A 19275-nucleotide genomic window follows, 5' to 3' on the forward strand; every position below is an offset into this window, starting at 1 on the left:
TTTATTTGATCTTTGAATACTGTATGTCAGTTTTCCCATAGAACAATTTAGAGATGTTAGGAATTAGTGGCTCTTTAAAGTCTTGAAATGCACAGATGAAGGAAGACATACACTTCCACCTGAAGTCTTTACACTGCAGCAGAATACTTGTGTGTGTCAGTTAATAGTAATTTTAAATATCACACTTCAGTTTAGCATCAGTAAGATACAAAATTTATAAAATGTTTATATAACTTCTAAATATTTGTGTGGCATATAAACTAAAATATGCTACATGGACATGCATGCATCTACATAGTCATAAATTGAAAAAAACTATTCTACCTTACTACTTTGGGCTTTTTGCTCATGTGAAAATATTTTACGGTTTCTTTTTCCAGTTAAAGAACATTTGAGAATGTAATAAATATAGAAGGGAATTTACTTGAGTGGAAGGCTTCTTTGCTTTGCCTTTTAGTATGTATGTATTTCATGCGATGTAGCACCTAATCTTGAAACTCCTAAATTGAGATTCACACAGGTCAAGAAACGTGAGAGCTTTTCAGAGAATTTCGAAACAGATAGGGTGATAAAAGACCTGCCATTCACAAACTTGAATTACAGTTCAGTAGTAAATTAAATACTCCCTAAAAATCACTTTGAGTGGCAACTAATTTGTTTGATATTAAATATATTTAAAATGAAAGAAGTGAAGAAATCTAAGGCAACCTTGTTTTTGTTGAACAGAGTGAAAATAGCTTGTTGCTTTGTGATATGTGCTGTAAATTATCACTTTAATTCTACATCACACAGGACTTGACTGATAATACAGCTCACTTCATAAAATAATTACTTGTGGTATTTAAGTATCCTAAATTGAGAGGTTTTCCTTGAGACAAGGGAGAGAAACCTAATATATAAGTTGTTCAAGAAGAAATATCAAAAAGACTCAGGAAGTTCATTTGCAAAATGTATTAAAATAATCAGAAATGTTCTTCATTTAGATGTTTTGTCAGCTCTTTAAAGATACAAATTTTATTTTACATTTTGTTTTACTCTGTAGGCATTTTGGTTAAGTGTGCTGGACCCAAGAGACGAAACTGAGAAGTCTTGTTTTTAAAACCAAGTAGAACTAAGCATTAAAGAAAAATAAGATTCTTACAGTGATGTTCCTTAAAAACATAGTGGCAATTATTTGATTGTCATTTCCAACTCAAATATTTAGTTGCTTTTGAGCAGGAATTATATACTGCCTGAGAGAAGCATTCTTACCCATCACCAAGATTGTTTTTGTAGCTTGCTGTGAAATTGTGTGTGTACGTTCTTGATGAGAACAATTTTCTAAGAGTAGAAACGACAGTAAAAGTTGTAGACGTCTATATGGCAGAAACAGACGTTGGAACAGAAGTTTCTGACAAGCAGGAGAAAGTGAGACTTGCTATTTAAGCATACATCTTTCTCGGAAAAAAGACAAAACAAATAATGTATTTACAGGTAGAAAGACATTAGGTGAGTAACACTTTCTTAAAGCGGAAAAGCTAAGGGTTTTTTGTATTTTTTGCCCCAGTTCCCAAGCTGATATTTATAGCAACACTTCAGTCTGGTTTTGGTGTTCTAATCGGCTGTATAGAAATGAGAAGTCTGCTGTGACTGGCACTGCGGCTCACAAGAGTTGCTTGGCTAATCTTTCATCAGGGTACCTCGGATGGACGTGTAGCTTCCGCAGGCCTCTTAAATGTTACGGAGGTGCTTCAGTCCTTGTTGATGGGATTTCCCTTTCTGTTTCAGACGGTCAGGAAGGAATGGCAGCAACTAGAGGCTGTTGTAACCCATCAGTGGTCGTCTTTCTGATTTTGTTGCAGGTGAATGTGAACTGAATGTAGAGGAGAATTCCCAATAAGCTGCCCTGATGTGCGTACAGAAGGAATGAAGTATGGATGTGAAGGAACGTAGGCCTTATTGCTCCCTGACAAAGAGCCGACGGGACAAGGAGCGGCGCTATACGAATTCTTCGGCAGAAAATGAGGAGTGCAGAGTGCCTACCCAGAAGTCTTACAGCTCGAGTGAAACCCTGAAAGCTTTTGATCATGATTCCTCTAGGTTGCTGTATGGAAACCGGGTAAAAGACTTGGTCCACAGAGAAGCAGATGAGTATACCAGACAAGGTAGGCAAGAAGTTTTAATACAAACAGAGTGTATAATTCATTAGTACTAAGTAACAAGGCGTGCCCTCTGTGGGAAGAGTATGTTGTTATACCAACTTTTTCAGTATTCAAAATACTCTACACATGTAGTACACTTCACTTGTATCTCTCTAAATATTTAACAAAGATGGGAAAGCAGTATGTACCATCTTTGAAATAAATAATATACGATGCACAGGAGAGTGAAGTAAATGGCACATTGGGCAATGGGTCAGCGACAACATTGCAAACTCATGTCTCATGTATTCAGTCAGGCCTTACGTTTTAAAAACTATGCCCCCAGCATCCCTTCATCTGATTAACAGATTATCCAAAACTTTGCCACTACAATAAATGTACCTACAATATACATAGTTTCCAAATTAATCAAAATAAGTAAATACAATTGTTCCAAGGAGGCTACACCCTATAAATAGGTTTAGGAAGAAATGTCATATGTGTGGATGAGTATACAAATAATATAGTAGCTCAGTGTCTTTTATCTTACAGCTCACCAGGACAGTAAAAGAGCATTTTCACAACTGTTGACTGAGTAAAGTAAAATATTACACGATGAAGGTGTATTTCTTAGTGGATAGATATCCAGACTAGATGCTAACTGATTGCTAGCTATCACTGTTGAATTTTTAAGTTACAAGTCCAGGACTGGAGAGACATGAGGTTGTACTTAAAAAAGGTCCCATTTAGGGTTAGGCACTTAGGCGTCAAGTTCCAGAATTTCTAGACTCAAAACTGTAATCTCTGGAATTGGCATTCCTACAGTTCTACCACAAAGCTACATCATGTAAGGGAAGGAAAGATGAAATGTGTGGAGTGCTGTAGCCCAGCTATCTAAAAGGATAAAGGCCAAGAGCTGTGTGAACCTAAGCCTCAGTCCTTCTGTATAAAGCTGTCCTCTCTTTTATGGGGAAGACAAGATTTAGGGGTAGAAAAGAGAGCTTTTTTCATGTGAGAAAGTCTTTTAGTTTTACTTTTAGAAATACTTTAAAATATTTTTTCCCTATTGGTGGTTTTTCTTTGTTCCAAGTAGAATAACTTTACATTAGAATTAGAGCTGTGCAGATGGTGTTGACTTTTTTTTTCCCCCTACAAATGTTTGCAAAGGAAATAAAAATATTTCTCTTAAGCTCATGTAACTGAGGATTGCTGCTACTGTAGTCTGTCTGCTTTCTGCTGTGTATTTTTGGTTTCTGTGATGTATTGAAACCAGGTCATCACTACTTCCTAGTTTTTAAGTGATTAGTCACCTTCAACCAGTTAGTTTTCTAAGAACCGTACTGTAGACACTTTCTTAGTGCTAGTGGACAAAATCATATCAAAACTAAACATTTCATTTATTTAATGTTGCTTAACTAGAAATTCATGAACTGTTGCCTAAACAGAGTGCTGTTTTTCTTAAATAGAAATAATGAAATGGAAGGAGTCAGGTAATTTGGCACGTTATGGGTGTTGGTGCCTTGGGGTTTGGTTTGTTTTTTTCCTCTCTCCATTTCCTTCAGAAAGGTGTGTAATATTTAGCTAAGACTTATTGCTGACTGTGCAATACATTACACATCTCCAGGCCTAAAATGACAGTCAGAAACGTGTAGGGTCATCTTCATCTTGTGGGCTCAGCACTGTCATCTGTGCCTCTGATTTTTTCTCACTGTCCTTTTTGTGTGGCGTATTGCCTTTCTCTAATGCTTGCTGTTTTAGAACCTTTGGGGACTACCTGCAGGTTTGATGGGGTCAGGTTATGGAGGGCTTGTTTTGCAGTCTTAGGTGCTGTGTTCTTTTGATTCGTCTCTGACTGAGAGGATTTACTGCTTCTGGCACTGGAAGCATTCTGTGCAAAAGGTGATCAAGGTCATTCCAAAGGTTTCTAAATAATATATAAAACCATACTTCCCTCTATTTTTCTTTTTCTTGTCTAGAAATAGAGTGCAGATATGTAGCTTTGACAGTACTAGCGTGCTAAATCAACAGGAAGTAAACCCACAAGCAAAAAAAGTCAATTTTTAATAAATGCCTTTAACTGGCATTTTTTTTTTAAATTAATCATTACCAGTGGTTTCATTTCTTCTGCACAAACTGTATAAAATATTATCAAATTTCAAGTGTCCAGAGGAAAGCTGCTGGAGCAGTTATTTGAGTTTGTTGATCACAGGTCTCTTATCTGGCCCAATTTAAACACGTGACTGTGTAGCTGTTGCTGACCGTTCTGGAGTAAGACCCTTCAAAGCTCTCTGTTAATGAACCGGAGCTTTACCACCTCTTCTTCCTGCTTTGTCTCAGTACACATCGTTGTGCTTCTTGCTCCCCAAAATCCCGTGATAGAGTTCAGAAAGGGATGTTGACCTAAAGAGCTAAGTGTGCCCCATTTGGTATTAGCTTTATCCCAGGAAATCTTTTCTTTTGTAGAGGAAGTTCCTCAATTATCAGTTCCAGTCACAGAATTGTTTTTTTCAGTTCTGTTCAATTTCTGTTGCTTGAGATTAATTGCATAAATAGAAATCAGCCTAAAGAGAAATGCTTGTCATTTTAATTCTTAAAAATAGCATTTTAAACACATGTTAAAATATTTTAACATGAAGTTATTATATAACTGTTAGTATCTTGGTATTTTTTGAAGCCAAGAATATAAGTCATATCACATACTGAAGAGCTGTGATTTGATGTAGGCAACATGTTTTAAATGAACTTCAACAAGAGGCTACTGTGGTCTCCTTCTCTTCTTCTCCAGCCCCCTCCTGTATTGCAAGACTGTTTTTGTTTTGAAAACCTTTAAACAAGAATTGTTTAATCTACTATTTTTTGGAGCTTAGTGATGGGAATTAACCAAAAATGAAAATAAATGCAAGATTTTAAAAATTGATAAGTCTAGGAATAATTAAGCTCAGCAGCCAATGTATAAATGAAGACCTTAAGCTTTTTTTCCATTAAAAACATTTTTAAGCTAGGTGTGCAGTTTTACATTGCATGTTTGAGTAGATACTGAATCTCATGCTTGAGAGTGGATGAAGCACCATGCAAGACTACTTTCTTTTCAAGTTGTGTCAATAAGATTGTCTGCTGTTTATGGTGTAGAGAGGAGGATGACTCCTATTTACTTATGCTTCAAAGTATCCACCTATAATGAGCAGCCTGATTTAAATGTACGACTTTTCTAATTGAATTCAGTGACCTAAATGCTTATACTTAGGAATATGCCTAAGTACCTTGCTGAATCCAGGATTAAAGCTGACTATATGAAGTCTAATTTCTCTGTTGCACGGAGAAATTCCTGTGTTAACAAAATTATATTTGTCTGTGAAGAATTATACTGTACATAAGAGACTGCTATCCTAAAATATCTGAAAGTGTTACATGACTATGGATTGTGAGGGAAGGATTGTAGAAATAGTGAAAGATATTTTTTAATTTAGTTTGGAAAAAATAATTGAAACTACAGCAATGAGAAAATAATTTGATGGGGGTCATGAATCGAACCTGCAAGATTCAGAAGAATTGAAAAGCTTTTTATACAGCTGTATTATGTTTGTAAAACTAACACAAGCAGGCAAAGACTACTTTATTTAAAAACAGATATGTTTTAAAAGGAAGAGGAATATGCAGTATCTAATAGGCAGTCCCCTTGGAGTAAAATCCATATTAAATGAACAGAACTCATGCTGCTCTCAAACAGGAAAAAGAATAGTTATTTGTTCCATTTCAAATAATTTTGTTGTTGCATAAGTGTGTCATGGTCTTGTAGTGTGATCCACCAGTCAAGTCAGTGAGCTTCTTTGCAGGAATGGGAGGCTGACCCATGCGCACAGGTGGCAACATATGCTCTAGTTTGTGCCTGTGCATATTTTCAAACAAAATAATTGCTGCACTGTTTGAGAACTGTGTGAAATAAAAAGCTGAGCTGCGGGAGAGCTTTTACTAATAGGAGACCTGATGAGGTAGCATAGCTTTTGTTAAATTTTTGCTTTTTGAAAGCTTGATTCAACTATGCTTTAGCCTGCAGGTAAAGTTAATTGGTCCTTCTAGCTGGCAGTGAGAATGAGTTCACTGTGTTTATCATCCTGCACAGTTTCTTGTTAGCCCAGCTTCAACTTCAATTTCTTTTCATGCTGCCCATTTCAGTTTTGCAGGAGAAAGTACTTCTATGCATGTTTTCATGTCTTTCCTCTTATGGAATACTTTAATGCCTAAATTAGCTCAAATACCCTAATAACTCCTTGGACCAGCACAAGGAGGGGCTGAACTTAAACAAACAAAAAAGAATTTCTTTCTTTGACAACAAGCTGGATAACTGTTACGAGGTTGCTGAAAAGCAAAGCCACATAAAGTATATTATGCTGTACCGAAGTATTGTAGCTTGTGTTCAGCCCTCACTCCTGTGACAGTTAGACCTACGTGCTGGAAAAACCTCACCATTCAGCAAAAGAAGGACAATTTTATTTTATTATTTAAGATATTAAACACTGTCAGGGATACTTTTTAAGAGTTCAGAATGCTGAAAGATTTAATCATGACATCTATCCTAATGTAATGTGATTTCAAAGTTTATTGCTTTTAAACATTAGCTACTCAAAATGATTCATTTGGATAGCAAATGATTAATCTTTTTAGTCACCATAAATGTCAACTGTAGGATTAAAGGATTTAAATGGCCATGGTTTTCAGCCTAAAATTCATGTACTTAAGACTTACCTATCTATCCTGCCATTGCTTCAGACAGGAAAGACCATTTCTGACCTTCCCCTGCCTGTGGCTTATTGATGGACTAATTTTGACTATTGGGTAGGCAAGTGATTCTCTGTAGAACTGAATCAGTCTGTTTTGCAGATGACTTACAAAAAGGTATGAAATGATATATAAGTGACTTTGCCTTGCTGACGAGCAAATTAATCACCATTCAGTGCCATTGCAAGTGCAGTCTCTTAGAATTTAAGGCAACTATTAGAATTAGCATTTTATGTTTGTGAAAGATGTGTCCCTTATTGTGATTATGACAGATACTTTTTTGTTATGCTAAAGCATGGCCACCTGCAGAATCTGCCTGATTTGAGAGGATCTCTCTTGTACAAAGTGAAAGTGACAGTACATTCTGGATAGTTTTGTGGCCTTCAGCTAGACACGTAACCTTCTGCCAGAGGTGGTGGTTTTTTTGTTGTTTTGGGTTTTTTTTCTCTCTCCTTGCTCCCCTAATACAGGGATAATAATACTTACCCACCTCACAGGCATGTTGGGAAGATTAATTAGTTTATGTTTGTAAAATGCTTTGAAGATGAAAAGCGCTGTAAGTGCTAAGTAATATTATCATCTTCCATTTCTATGCTAGTTACTTCTTAAAGCAACAATAAAAAGTTAATTGGTTTTCAGGTTCCAGGTGATAAGGATCTGTTGACTTTTGAAGTTATTCTATTAGCTACAAAGTGCTACTAAGAAAAACATTTCACTTTCATTTGATTAGGAGTGTGTTTAGCCCTCACTCAGCAATACACGCACTTTCTCTAAGGTATTCATCCAGCTGAAATTGGCCCCTTGTGGGTCATGGTCTGTAGATGAGCTATGGATCTGGAGACAAAGGGCAACTGTAATTCTCCAGGGAAAGATCAACCTTAGTTATTGGCTGTAAGTTACTTGAGCAGGCGTTTCTACACAGCCTTGGTCCACAGAGTAAAAATCTTGTTTTTGACTAGTCCAGTTGCAAAATAGAGCCTTTATCATAATGATTAAGGACCTATAGGATGAGCAAGGGGCCTTCACAAGGAATTTTCTTTTGGTGGAGAGGAAGGTATCATAGAGGGTCTGTAATTGCTTTTCTTTTCTGCTCTAACTCATATGCAGAGATGTAGATGTTCCTTCTGTTCATAATAAAAACTGAACAGAGGATTGAGGAGATAAATGGATAAATGAGAAGATGACTTCGGCGTGTTAACATCTACAGAGAGAATGAGGAGAGAAAAGTGTGTAATCAGAGACAAGGGGGAAAGGAACAAAAGAGGCTGAAGAGTCCTGTCTGTTGATTTAGTGCTTAGGGCCAAGACTCAGGACTGTAGGCCAGATTGTGAGTGATTGCTTATTCAATGACTGGCAAATAAGTGTGGAAAGGGAGGCAGAGATGTAAAGTAAGAATAATTCCTCAGAAAGTTCTTTGATACTCTCTGAAATTGGTTTGTAAGATGTCACAACTTTATTGGCTTGAGAGCCGATACTTAGTGTTACTTAGCTTATTAAAGCCAAAAGAGGAAATGGAAGTGAGCCAGCCGAACGTTTGCCCCAAATTTTGTCTGTAATTTTTTGCTTTGTGGTGCCATAAATATGTCCGAGTCATAAACCCTTTCTCTTCTTCAGATAATGGACGTTCTGCTAGAAAATCTAAGTTGAGAGAATACTATACTACATTTGGTATGGAGATTTACAGAATGCCTTGGTAGGGGGTGTGAAAGAAAGTGTGTGTGAGTAATACAGGTTTTTATTTGTGCAAATATCCTTGGATCTGTATTCTTTCTTGTTTCTAGAACTTATTCACAAGGATGGTCCGAGAGGCTTATTCTGTTCATGCATTGCAGAACAGAGTCCTGTGAACGTGGGATACTTGGTTATGAAATTCTACAAATAAAGATATAGGGGCTTCTCTGAATAGGATATTTTTTCCTTTATACCATGTAAAAGCCTGTTGAGCTAATCAAGTTCTCTCCCATGCTGTGAGCCATATCCCCCTGTGGGTCTATCCACTCACCTGTGGTGGCAGCCATGCCTTTCCCACTTGGAAAGGTAGAAATCATGGTAGACAATTCTTTCTTCCACATCCGGAGGAACAGCAGGGAGCCTGAGTCCTATTTTGTGTGCTTTTCTTCATGCTGCCTGCTTCCTCCTCAACTTCTTTCCCCATTTCAAGCCGTATGTCATATCATTAGCATCCTACTGACCTTAATGTGGCAGTTCATACCTGTCAGATCTATGGTTTCAGGCTCTGTGCAGACTGGATATCCATCATCTCTGTATTGCTTACCCTTGAGTCATATTTTCTTCCCATCTATCAAATTTACGCTTTGTTTATATTTTGCAATAAATGGAAGCTGAGATTTTGATGATATGCACTGATGCCAGCATCTGAAGATTAAGATAGAGGCCTAAAGAGTCTATCCTGTCATTCTGGTCATGATGAAGACTTCATGCTCTCTGCTGCTCATTGAGATGGGTTTCTTTTCTAAATCCATAGAGTCATCTGTTCCCCACCACCACCATGTTCTGGACACCTGAGTTAGTTTCTGTTAATTCAATAATCTAAAGTCCAAATTTATGTTTGTAAAACCAGATTTTTGTATAAATTCCAAAATCTAGAACCTGAATGTATAAATTATTAATTAATTTACAGGAACATGATTGCTGATGATGTAGCTTGAAGCTTTGAGTTCTGCAGTTGGGCCTGATGATTAAAACTGTTACTATTAACATGCAGAAAAAATCTGGTTTAGATATTTTTCTGATATTGCAGAATTTCCAAATCGCTACATCTCTTACTGAACTCTGAAATTATCTTCAGTTGGCCTTAATCTTACTCTGTGGTAACTTCAGAAGAGCTTGGTGTACAGTCCTTTATTCTGCCACTGGATTAAGAAGTGCTTCTGTTTGATTGTCTGCATTAGCACTGAGGATGCCCTGCCACCAGCAAGCCTAACAGCAAATAAAATTATGGGTCCCCCAAATCACATTGGCTGCAGAGAAGAGTCTGCATGTTTGGATGCTAGCTTGGGAAAACAGTGTAAGGAAATTATTGTGTTCCCTTCCTAGCTCTTTTGCTCTGTTTCTTCAAGCATAAACTTTTACAGGTCAATCAGTCTTTCCTTGTGATTCTGTAGTTTAATGTCAGTAAGAATACATGGCTAGTCTAAATATCAGGTTTTGAGATGCTTTAGTTCTCTCTAAGCCATAGTATTTTTGTTTTAGTTTGTAGAATTTTGAGTAGGTTTTGAGTCTTCTTGCAAAGTGGCACAGTAAGTGCAGCTCAGACAACTCTGTATATCTGGCACTAATTCTTTCAGAAGTCACTGAGACTATGTGACTTAGTTCCCCATCTGCTTTTGACAACCCATAAGGAACAGGAGAACTGTGTGGTTAATGTTTGCTCAGAACACTGAGCATGTGAAAAATTATATGCGCTCTGCGTTATGTGCACTATGCACAGTTGTTGAGTTTTAATATAATTTAATGCTGTTTGTTATTGTGTATTTTACTGGTGTATTGGAGAAGCAATTCTCTTTCATATGAAATCTTGGAGCTTCAGTCTAAAAGGGGTAGTGAGAAGAAAAGGCAGTTGAGTGAATTGTGAGTAGAGCAGAAAGGTCAAGAAAGAGATTAAGAGGTGAAGAGGAGGAAGTGTGTGATGAGTGAAGAGAAAAAGGAATTAAAAACAGGCGAAAAATGTGATACAGTGAATTAGGTTGGTTTAGACATAATGTATCATTTTCACAGAGCAAAAAAGAAAATCAGAATGAAGTAATAACAAAAAAATATTATGCCAAATCAGAATGAAAATATATGTTAACATATGCAAAGCTTATTACTTGTCAGTCTTCTCTGCAGTTTCTTGCACACTGGCAAGCAGGACTCTAAGTACAGCCTTGAAAACTCCTATTTAGTAAATGTGTTGTGGAAGTTGTGTGACAGAGGAGGTGGTATCACATCTGTTGCTCATTCTCTGCTTTCTTTTCTGCAACTCTGTTCTACCTGCTTACCACTCTGAATGCTAAAGACAGCATGTGTAGACTTCTCATCGAAGTTTTATAGCAAAAGATAAGAGGCCTGGCACGCTCTACTTTTTTTTAATCTCTGTCCTTTCATTTCCTGCAATTTTGTTACCCTGTTGTACATTTGCTTCCAGTACTATGTCCTTCCTCTCAAGACCCTTCCTTAGAAAGGACCACTTAAGTCTGCCATGCTGTCTTTGTCTCAGCAAATGGAAAAGATCTCTCTTTTTTTTTTTTAATTACAAAAAAGTTGCATTTCTTTTCCCTTAAGAAACCAGCCAGCATTGACACTTGGAAATAGAGGGCGTTTAAGATCCCATAGGATCACTTGGGACTCTTGCTAAACCAGGCCAGCTCTGCTCTGGGCGTTTAGGAAGACGACATCTTCCCCATGTTCTTGGTGGTCCTGTAGTGACTAGCTAGTGTCCTCAGAGTAGAGAGGAAAGTTTTGCTGTTTATCATCCTATGCAAAGGAGCTCTTTTTCTATTGTTTGCTTGCCTGTAATTTAGCTCTGTATTTTTTATGAATTGGTAGGGTAAACAGGCCACCCAATCTTCTGTTAACAGAGCTATTCCTCTGGACTTATCATATGTGTGAGTTATGAAGACAAGGTTACTGCTAAACCAGGTCAGTCATACCAAGCTCTTGATGGTGCAGAATCCCAGCCTCAGTAGGTCTCTTTGAGCAGTGAATAATGACAGTGTTTCAAGTGTGGTGCTGCTGTGTACTGGCTTCTGCTCTGCAGAAAGTATTCGGAAGTACTGAGAATGAGCTCCAAGTAAGGAGCCTGGGATAGAAAAATGTGCTCGCTATATATCTTAGCTAAGCACGATGCAAAAACAAGTAATTTTCCCATATCAAAATAGCAAAAACCAACACAGTTGTTACAGTTAACACTTTGACATCATTGCTGCTTATGCTGTGTATTGCAGGGGCAGCATGATAAGGATTGTATTATGAGGACATGATTGAATGCACTTGTTTACAGACTCAGAAAAATTGAGAGAAGTATTTGTCCTCATTTGCTTTCTAAATAAACTAGAATTCTTTTTGTTAAAAAAAAAAAACACAACAGATTAAATAGGAAAACAAGGAAAAGTAAGGAACAAGATAAAGGCAAGGAGACTGCTTCTTCTGAGGACCATGATTGTGTTCTGTTTTGCATCTGTCTTGCTCTAGTTATTTCACAATTTATTTTTCTAAATTCACTAAGTTCTTTTCTGTGATGGGTTATCACAGAGTGATTATAGGGAGTATGTGTTTGAGAAGTGATTTTTGAATGACATGAAGGTGGTTGTGTTACAGGGAGACAAAAGAAAGCAAGATGGGAAGGAGGAATGTTGCAAAGTCTAAGATTAGAAAGGGGACTGGCAAGTAATGAGAGATGCAGAGAAACCAGAAATGGAATAAAATTTAATCAGAAATATAAACAAGAGCAGAAATAAACAGAATTTTTGCATGAGCCTGAATGGGGCTTGGGACTTCACTGCCTTTTTGGTACTATCTCTATCCGGTTATGCCAAAGTCAAAGTTAGCAAAGGCACTCAAACTATAATTCCTCTGGTTTAAAAGTGGTGTGTGTGTGTGTGTGTGTTTTATGCTAACTAGGCAGATGCTTTGGAGGCTCTTCAGTTTTGAAGTACTTTTTTTTTTCCTTTCTCTCTCCTCATTCCAAAATAGTTTATAGTTGCTGAAATCTCACTTTGTAGAATCCTCAGTGGTAAATGAATTGCTAAGGACAGTGGTGCAGTCTGGAGGCACTGATGTATTCTCTGTTGGATTTTTTTTTTGTTCCTTTTTTTTGTTTCTTTTTCATTTTTTGCAGTTTTGTCATTTTAAGAGAATATCTCTGTAAGTGTGTATATTAGGTTTGAATTAGAACAAGGACTGACAATTGAAAAACCATGGGGATTTCTTTTGTTGTGTAGTCCTCTTCTAAAACCCTTTTTCACAGATAATATTTCTGACTTGAAGCTTAAGTTATTGTGGATGTCTTTGAATAACTTCTCCAGTTTAGGCCAAGGGAATAAATGAAGTATAAGTACTGTAGGTTCCCATTTAGTTTCAGATGGTAAATTCTGACTTTCTAAAATAATACCTAATTTCTGCATACCTAGGACTTGCTTATGTATGCAGTATTTGATTAATTTAATTACGTTTGTCTAGAAATGTTGATGACTTAACCAGTGCAGTCCTGGTTGAGAAATTATTAATTAAAAAAAAATACCAGTATCCTCCTTTTTGTATAGATTTAAGCAAGGAAGTTAGAGGCATACCAATCATATGTGGATTATTGCTTAACCAGAAAGTAGTTGCAGTATCTCAGGTGGGTGCATGTGGTTACTGTTAGCAAATGCTGTATTTTTAACAGTGATTGCACAGGCTCTTGAAAGTTATTTTAGTGTTATTACCTTAATTTCCTTCTTGCCTGGACAAATGGATGGTGTCAGCATTCCTTATGCTAACCATAAATTGATACTCTTAGCCAAGAGAAGTGCAATATCTAATAGTGGAGTGGCAGTAACATCATTACTGTCAGTTTTTAAAACCTAGCTTCATGATACATCGTCCCAAATGGTCCCCAAACCCTAAAGTTGCCTCTAAAACAAGTCTCCTTGAAATACTGTGTCTCTCTTTTTTGTTTTGTTTTTTTTTTTCATTGTACACTTTATAATCTTTCTTTAAAGGAAAGAAAAAAACACAAAGCATTATTCCTATCTATTTACACTTTACTACATTTTCTTCTCGGAAATTATTTCATTACAGTCTCCAAGCTGTTTTTAAGTCTTTATGAAATGTTGAGGCACCTATTGTCAGTGGAGGAAATTGCAAAAGTGTGTGTAGTATAAAAACTGATGCTTAAATCCCTCACATTGAAGTAATTCTGGAAAAGCTAATTAAAAACTGTAAGAACATAGGAGGGAGAACATCTTCTCCATGCTCTTTTCCCACTGAGCCCCTACAATGTCCTTTGCAAGCTTAAAAAAAGGGGTTTTTTTGTCTCGTTCTTTAGGCAGGTAAGAGCACCCATTCCATTCTGCTGCTATTGCTTCTGTGCCTCAGCCATGTTTATCTTCCCCCAGATGCTCAAAGTTTCTAGACTTTTTGTTCTCATTGTTTGGGAACCTTAGGATGATGTAGAATTTTTGTATCATGTATGTGTATTTCCTTTGACATATTAGTTCTTACACAAGCACATATTTTCCATGCCAACTTTTTGTTTGTTTTTCATTTGTGTAGGCAACTTACGGGGAGTACAATCCTCTTAGTAAGCTTTTAAGAGAGTTTTAATTCAGGAGATGATTGAGCCTGCTGTTTATAAAGCTGGTGCAGCGTTTCTGGGATATGCTGTTTTCTTCTCAATGTAGTGAAAAAGATTTAATATATTGGATGTGAGAAAACAATATACAAACCACCTTCTCTGTCTTCAGAGTTGCAATGGAGCTTTGGTTTGGTTCTGTGACATACTGGTTTGGTTCTCTTACCATTTGTAAGAGGAACAAAGCAGAAAGCAGAAAAAATTTCATGTGGATACGGACCATTGTAAACTTAAAGTAAAAAATAAATAAATAAATAAGATCCACTAATAACTGGTAACTGGATAGGTGGTAGGTTGTGCCTGAGACTGAGCATCCTAGAAGGTGGACATGGGTGGTGTTATATAATGCCTGAAGTAGTTTCTCTTGCAAAAAGTGGTTTGAATAGAAGGAAAAAAAAAAAGTAAAAAGGCTCAATAGGTCTCTTCAAATCAATGTGTCTGCCCAGATGGCTCCATAAATGCTTCTCTGAGTGCAGAGAGGTGGTCCATGCATTCAGGCAGGCACAGAGCCCTGTGCTGCAGAGCCCCATCCCTACCATTTTGCAGGCTGGCTGAGTAGTTGCAGATTGCTGTACTCCTGCTACAGGTGCTATAACTATAGCTTGAGAGGCAGTGTCTCTGTCCCTCTGCACCCTCTACTGCACCCAAATCTCTCAAGGCAGTATGAGGTTACAGAAACCCTAGATAACATCTTAACCTGGTAGCATTGAAGCCAATGGCAGTTTTGTTACTGACTCAGGTAACACTGTCTTTCATCAAAAATACCTCTTTCCTCTCCATTTTGCTTCCCAAAGCACTGTTCGGGTTCTTGGAACCGCTATGGTGCTGTGTGTGCAATTGTATGTACACTTTAGCTGTTGTGTATGATGTACACAGGCATGCATAAAGTCAGGACATAAAGTCCTGACTTCAGAAAACTGCTTAAAAATGTCAATTCACATAATAATGTATCAAAGATAAAAACAGTGTTCTAGGCTGTCACTCAGCATGTTTACCAAAATGCAAAATAATATGCATTTTAGGCACTGTATTATATTCTGCTTGGACCCTGTTACCACTGGGCACTTTTTTGGCCTGTCTGCTTCTCATATTAGTTTAAAATCTCTCAAAACCTGAGAATTCACATGATACGACAGTTTTTAAAATGACGAGATACTATCAGTGTGCATGATGCTCATTCACTGTTCTTACAGCCTTCACACAGTTCAATCATCGTCCTACATATTTACTGCTTTTATATTTACCTCCCCAGATGCATTTTAATTCAGATATTTATTCATAGCTGCATAATAAATATACTTTGATTTGTACCTAATTATAGTAACTGATTTTTATTATTTATGAAAGTCATTGTCAGAATCCGTTCTCAGTTCTGACTGAGAAGAAACTACTGCGACAACTTCATATGACCACAGCAGTAAAGCAATTAACTGGCTCACTAAAAACTAGTCAATGGCTATGGCACTAACTCTTAATATTTCAGGAATTATTTACACTTCTGTGTTCATACTTCTCCAGGTCTTTTACTTTCTAATTAATAGGAGTCTGTTCTTGTTGCATTATAAGCTTTAACGATCTTATCAACATGTATTTTTGCTAAGCAAATGTCTAATTTTGGAGAAATTAGGATTCCTATCCGAGTGTGGCTAACAAAAATGAATATCTGTTCTAATTTGTTTCCAGAGCTATGAAATAGTGGGGCGCTAGAGTGGAAAAGCATTATGGGTATAGACATGCAAATGAGCATGCCAAATGTCTGTATATCATAAAATGTCTTAAATCTATAGACGTAAAAGCAGGATGAAGACATAGCCATTAAAAAGGCAGTAATTTTTGAGTGTCACATAATTTAGACACTAAGTTATTGAAGTGTCATGGGTTTATTGCACCTAATTAATACAATCATTTGGGATTCACTTATGTCTCTTGCTCTGCCCCAAAGCAGAGGCTAAAAGTCTGGTTAAAATATACAGACTTTGCTTCACCAGTAAAAGCCTAAAATGTTTCTCAAAATATTGAGAGATAAAAAAAAAAATGGCACCTTACTACAGTCTTGCAGTTAGTGATTGAAAGCATTCCTATTCATTTATGTTCTTGCATTAAAATAGGGCAGAAAGATCCAATGTTGATCAGCTGAGTTCTCTTGCCACTTTAAACTTTCTTCCCTTGCCACAATAGGTGACATCTGGGTGGGAAAATATCCTGTTGCTTAGGCCTCTAGCCAGGACAAAAAGAGATAATCCTGACAAATACCTTGTTACTGCTTTCACACTTTTGAAAAGTGAAAAAGGCTGTCATTTATTTTTAATCCTTTCATGTGCTGAATTGGCTTTCCTTAGTTTACAGGTTCTGTTGTGTTTCTTTCCAACCTGAGACCTCTTCTGATGTGTGTAAGCAGTTGACAAAACAGTGGCAAGGTAGGGAGAATGAAAAGGGGCTCTGCGGAGAGCCAGAGACAAGCGAATCCACTTGATCATGATACTTGGGGAGTCTTGACAAAACACCTTGTGTGATACCTGAGACAATTCTACACATGAAGAGATTTTTATTTTTAGCTTCTTTAAAAGAAAAAAAAAACATTCTCACCTTTTGTTATCTTTTTTTCCCCTAATCAGGACAGAATTTTACCCTAAGGCAGTTAGGAGTTTGTGAACCAGCAACTCGTCGAGGACTGGCATTTTGTGCGGAAATGGGGCTCCCCCACAGAGGTTACTCTATCAGTGCAGGGTCAGATGCTGATACTGAAAATGAAGGAGTGATGTCTCCAGAGCATGCCATGAGACTTTGGGGCAGGGGGGTCAAGTCAGGGCGCAGTTCCTGTCTATCGAGCCGTTCCAACTCAGCCCTCACTCTGACTGATACCGAACACGAAAACAAGTCTGACAGTGAGAATGGTAAGTTCTTACATGTATGCACGTATATAAATCAATGTTTTATATGCTCTTTTGTTTGACGCTTGATTCAAGGAATGACCTTGAATTATGTATCTATTTATTTAGTCTCTTTCACCCCCAGAAAAGTCAATATGTAGTATCAGTCCTAAATTATGCAAGCTGTGAGTGTGATGTTTTAAGCTGTAATTTTGAAAAAGTTTAATGACAAAAAAGACTAGCTCTGACTTATCTAGGGCCATGTCACCTGTTATCCTTTGTGGAATAGAAAAGTAAGCGGTGATAAAGTTTATCCCCAAGGCCAGCTAGCAGTCAAAGATGTCTTTGTAAATTCCTCTTTAAGACATCTCAGAGAAGTTGCAGCATCTGAGAATGGATGATTGAGCACAAAGAATAGTTTATTAACAAGGCTCAAGTGACTGAAAAACAAATTTGTTCATGCTTTAAACTTACTGGTTGATGAGAGCAATTAAAATTGTGGTAAAGAGGGAAGCGTGTCCTTTGTGCCTGAGGGACTGGATTCCCGTGCAGTTAAAATCCACAAGAAGTCTAAACAGCAGCTTCGTAGGATGTGGGGATATGACCATTGTATTTAAGGCTTAGTGTTTAAATGAAAAGAGGCTAATACAATTGCCTGATTTATTTTTAAAGCTTTTCAAAATTTCTTACCCCAACTTGAGGCTGTGAATTGACCTGACGTGGTGCTAAATGCTAAACACATGGATCTTAGAAGACATTTGATCTTTAACTTTACATTTGCAGAAGGTTTTCAGCTTTATTAATATTAAAATATGATTATTTTGTTAACATTTGACATCGTATGTGACAAATTCAAAAGAGGAACAAAGAAAAAACATAAAAATGAAAATTAGAGTGATGGCTATTGCTAGATGTCTGCACTTCATTTTTATTAATTTACTAAACCTGTCAGCTGTACAATAGCAAAGGCAATTTTATTACTATCCTCTGGGTACAGCTGTATCACATTGTGGCAAAGGGCAATGTGAGTGTGTATGAATTGTGATTCTTTTTTTAAAAAAAAAAAAGATTTTTATCTTAAACTAGAAGCAGTGATGTGTTACCCTACCTATTAATTATTTTACTTTCAGTTTGAGAAGACAAAACCAAAGCTATATTTTGGTATTACTCATACTCATTGCCTTTCCCCAGCGGCTGGTTCCAACTGAAGACGCCTGTGCAGGATGGCTGTCTCAAATGGGATTTTTGTGTTGGGATTAATGCTGTGTGCCTGAGGAGACAGCCCTCCAAGAACACTCTTGCCTCATATTTGGAAAAATTGTTTTGAGGCAGAGGTAATTTTTGACAGAGGAGGGTAGGACTATTTGCCACTCTCCCTTTGGAAGCAGGGATTGTGTTGGATGAGTTGTGATCTCTCTGCTTGCAAATGATCTAGAATAAGTTGTTGGGCAGTCCTGCGGTTTTCCTTCTGAAAGGTCCGTGCTGAAACAGGCTCCCTCAAGTGTTTTGTAAAACCCTAGGTTAATGATCTTTAATAAGACATGTAAAGATACAGCTGTCTAAGGAAATTCTGCATTACCAAGGAGACAACTGCTTCAGAAATGTAATACTTCAGATACATTTTTTTATGAGCTTTACAATTTTAAAAATAGCAAAATGTCTGGTTACAATATGCCAAAACTCCCTCCGTGAGGGATGTTTTATTTTTAATGTGTGAGAAAACTGCAAATACGTTAGAAAAGACATTCTGCACTGGTTGGATTTATGCAAGAAGAGTGTCTGATGTTTTAGATACAACTTCAAAGAAGAGCTTAGTCACTAAAAAGGATTACAGTTGATTTATTTATTGATAGGGAGGCCAGCAGTCCCAATTAAGAAGGTACTGGGACTGCTGTGAGGCTAATGAAATTTTGATGGCTTGAAAGTCCCCTGGGGTTATGAAACGTATATAACTCGGACCATGTCATGGGTCTCCATTTCAATGGAGATGTTACACAAGTGGTGAAAAACTTAATCTTCTTGGCATTTTTCTCTGGATTTTGTTTCCACCGAACATGGGAGATTCGGCCAAGAAGTGACTTTATACATATAGTCGGAACTCAGTATGTTAAATGCTCATGATAGAATAGAAAATATAATTTAAAACAGGGATACAGTATCATCCTGGCACACACAT

General features: G+C 37.2%; 1 protein-coding gene across 1 annotated transcript in view; it reads left to right on the forward strand.

Annotated features, from left to right (window-relative positions):
* The first annotated feature begins 1912 nt into the window (after positions 1 to 1912).
* TENM3 (teneurin transmembrane protein 3) overlaps positions 1913 to 19275 on the forward strand; it is a 334852-nt gene continuing 317489 nt past the window's right edge. Inside the window, exons 1-2 of the mRNA XM_067297935.1 lie at positions 1913 to 2144; positions 16845 to 17123. Of these exons, the coding sequence (XP_067154036.1) occupies positions 1913 to 2144; positions 16845 to 17123 (511 nt within the window). The remainder of the gene's footprint in view (positions 2145 to 16844; positions 17124 to 19275) is intronic.

Source organism: Apteryx mantelli, chromosome 5 (genome assembly GCF_036417845.1).
Source record: "Apteryx mantelli isolate bAptMan1 chromosome 5, bAptMan1.hap1, whole genome shotgun sequence".
NCBI classification, from domain to species: Eukaryota; Metazoa; Chordata; class Aves; order Apterygiformes; family Apterygidae; genus Apteryx; species Apteryx mantelli.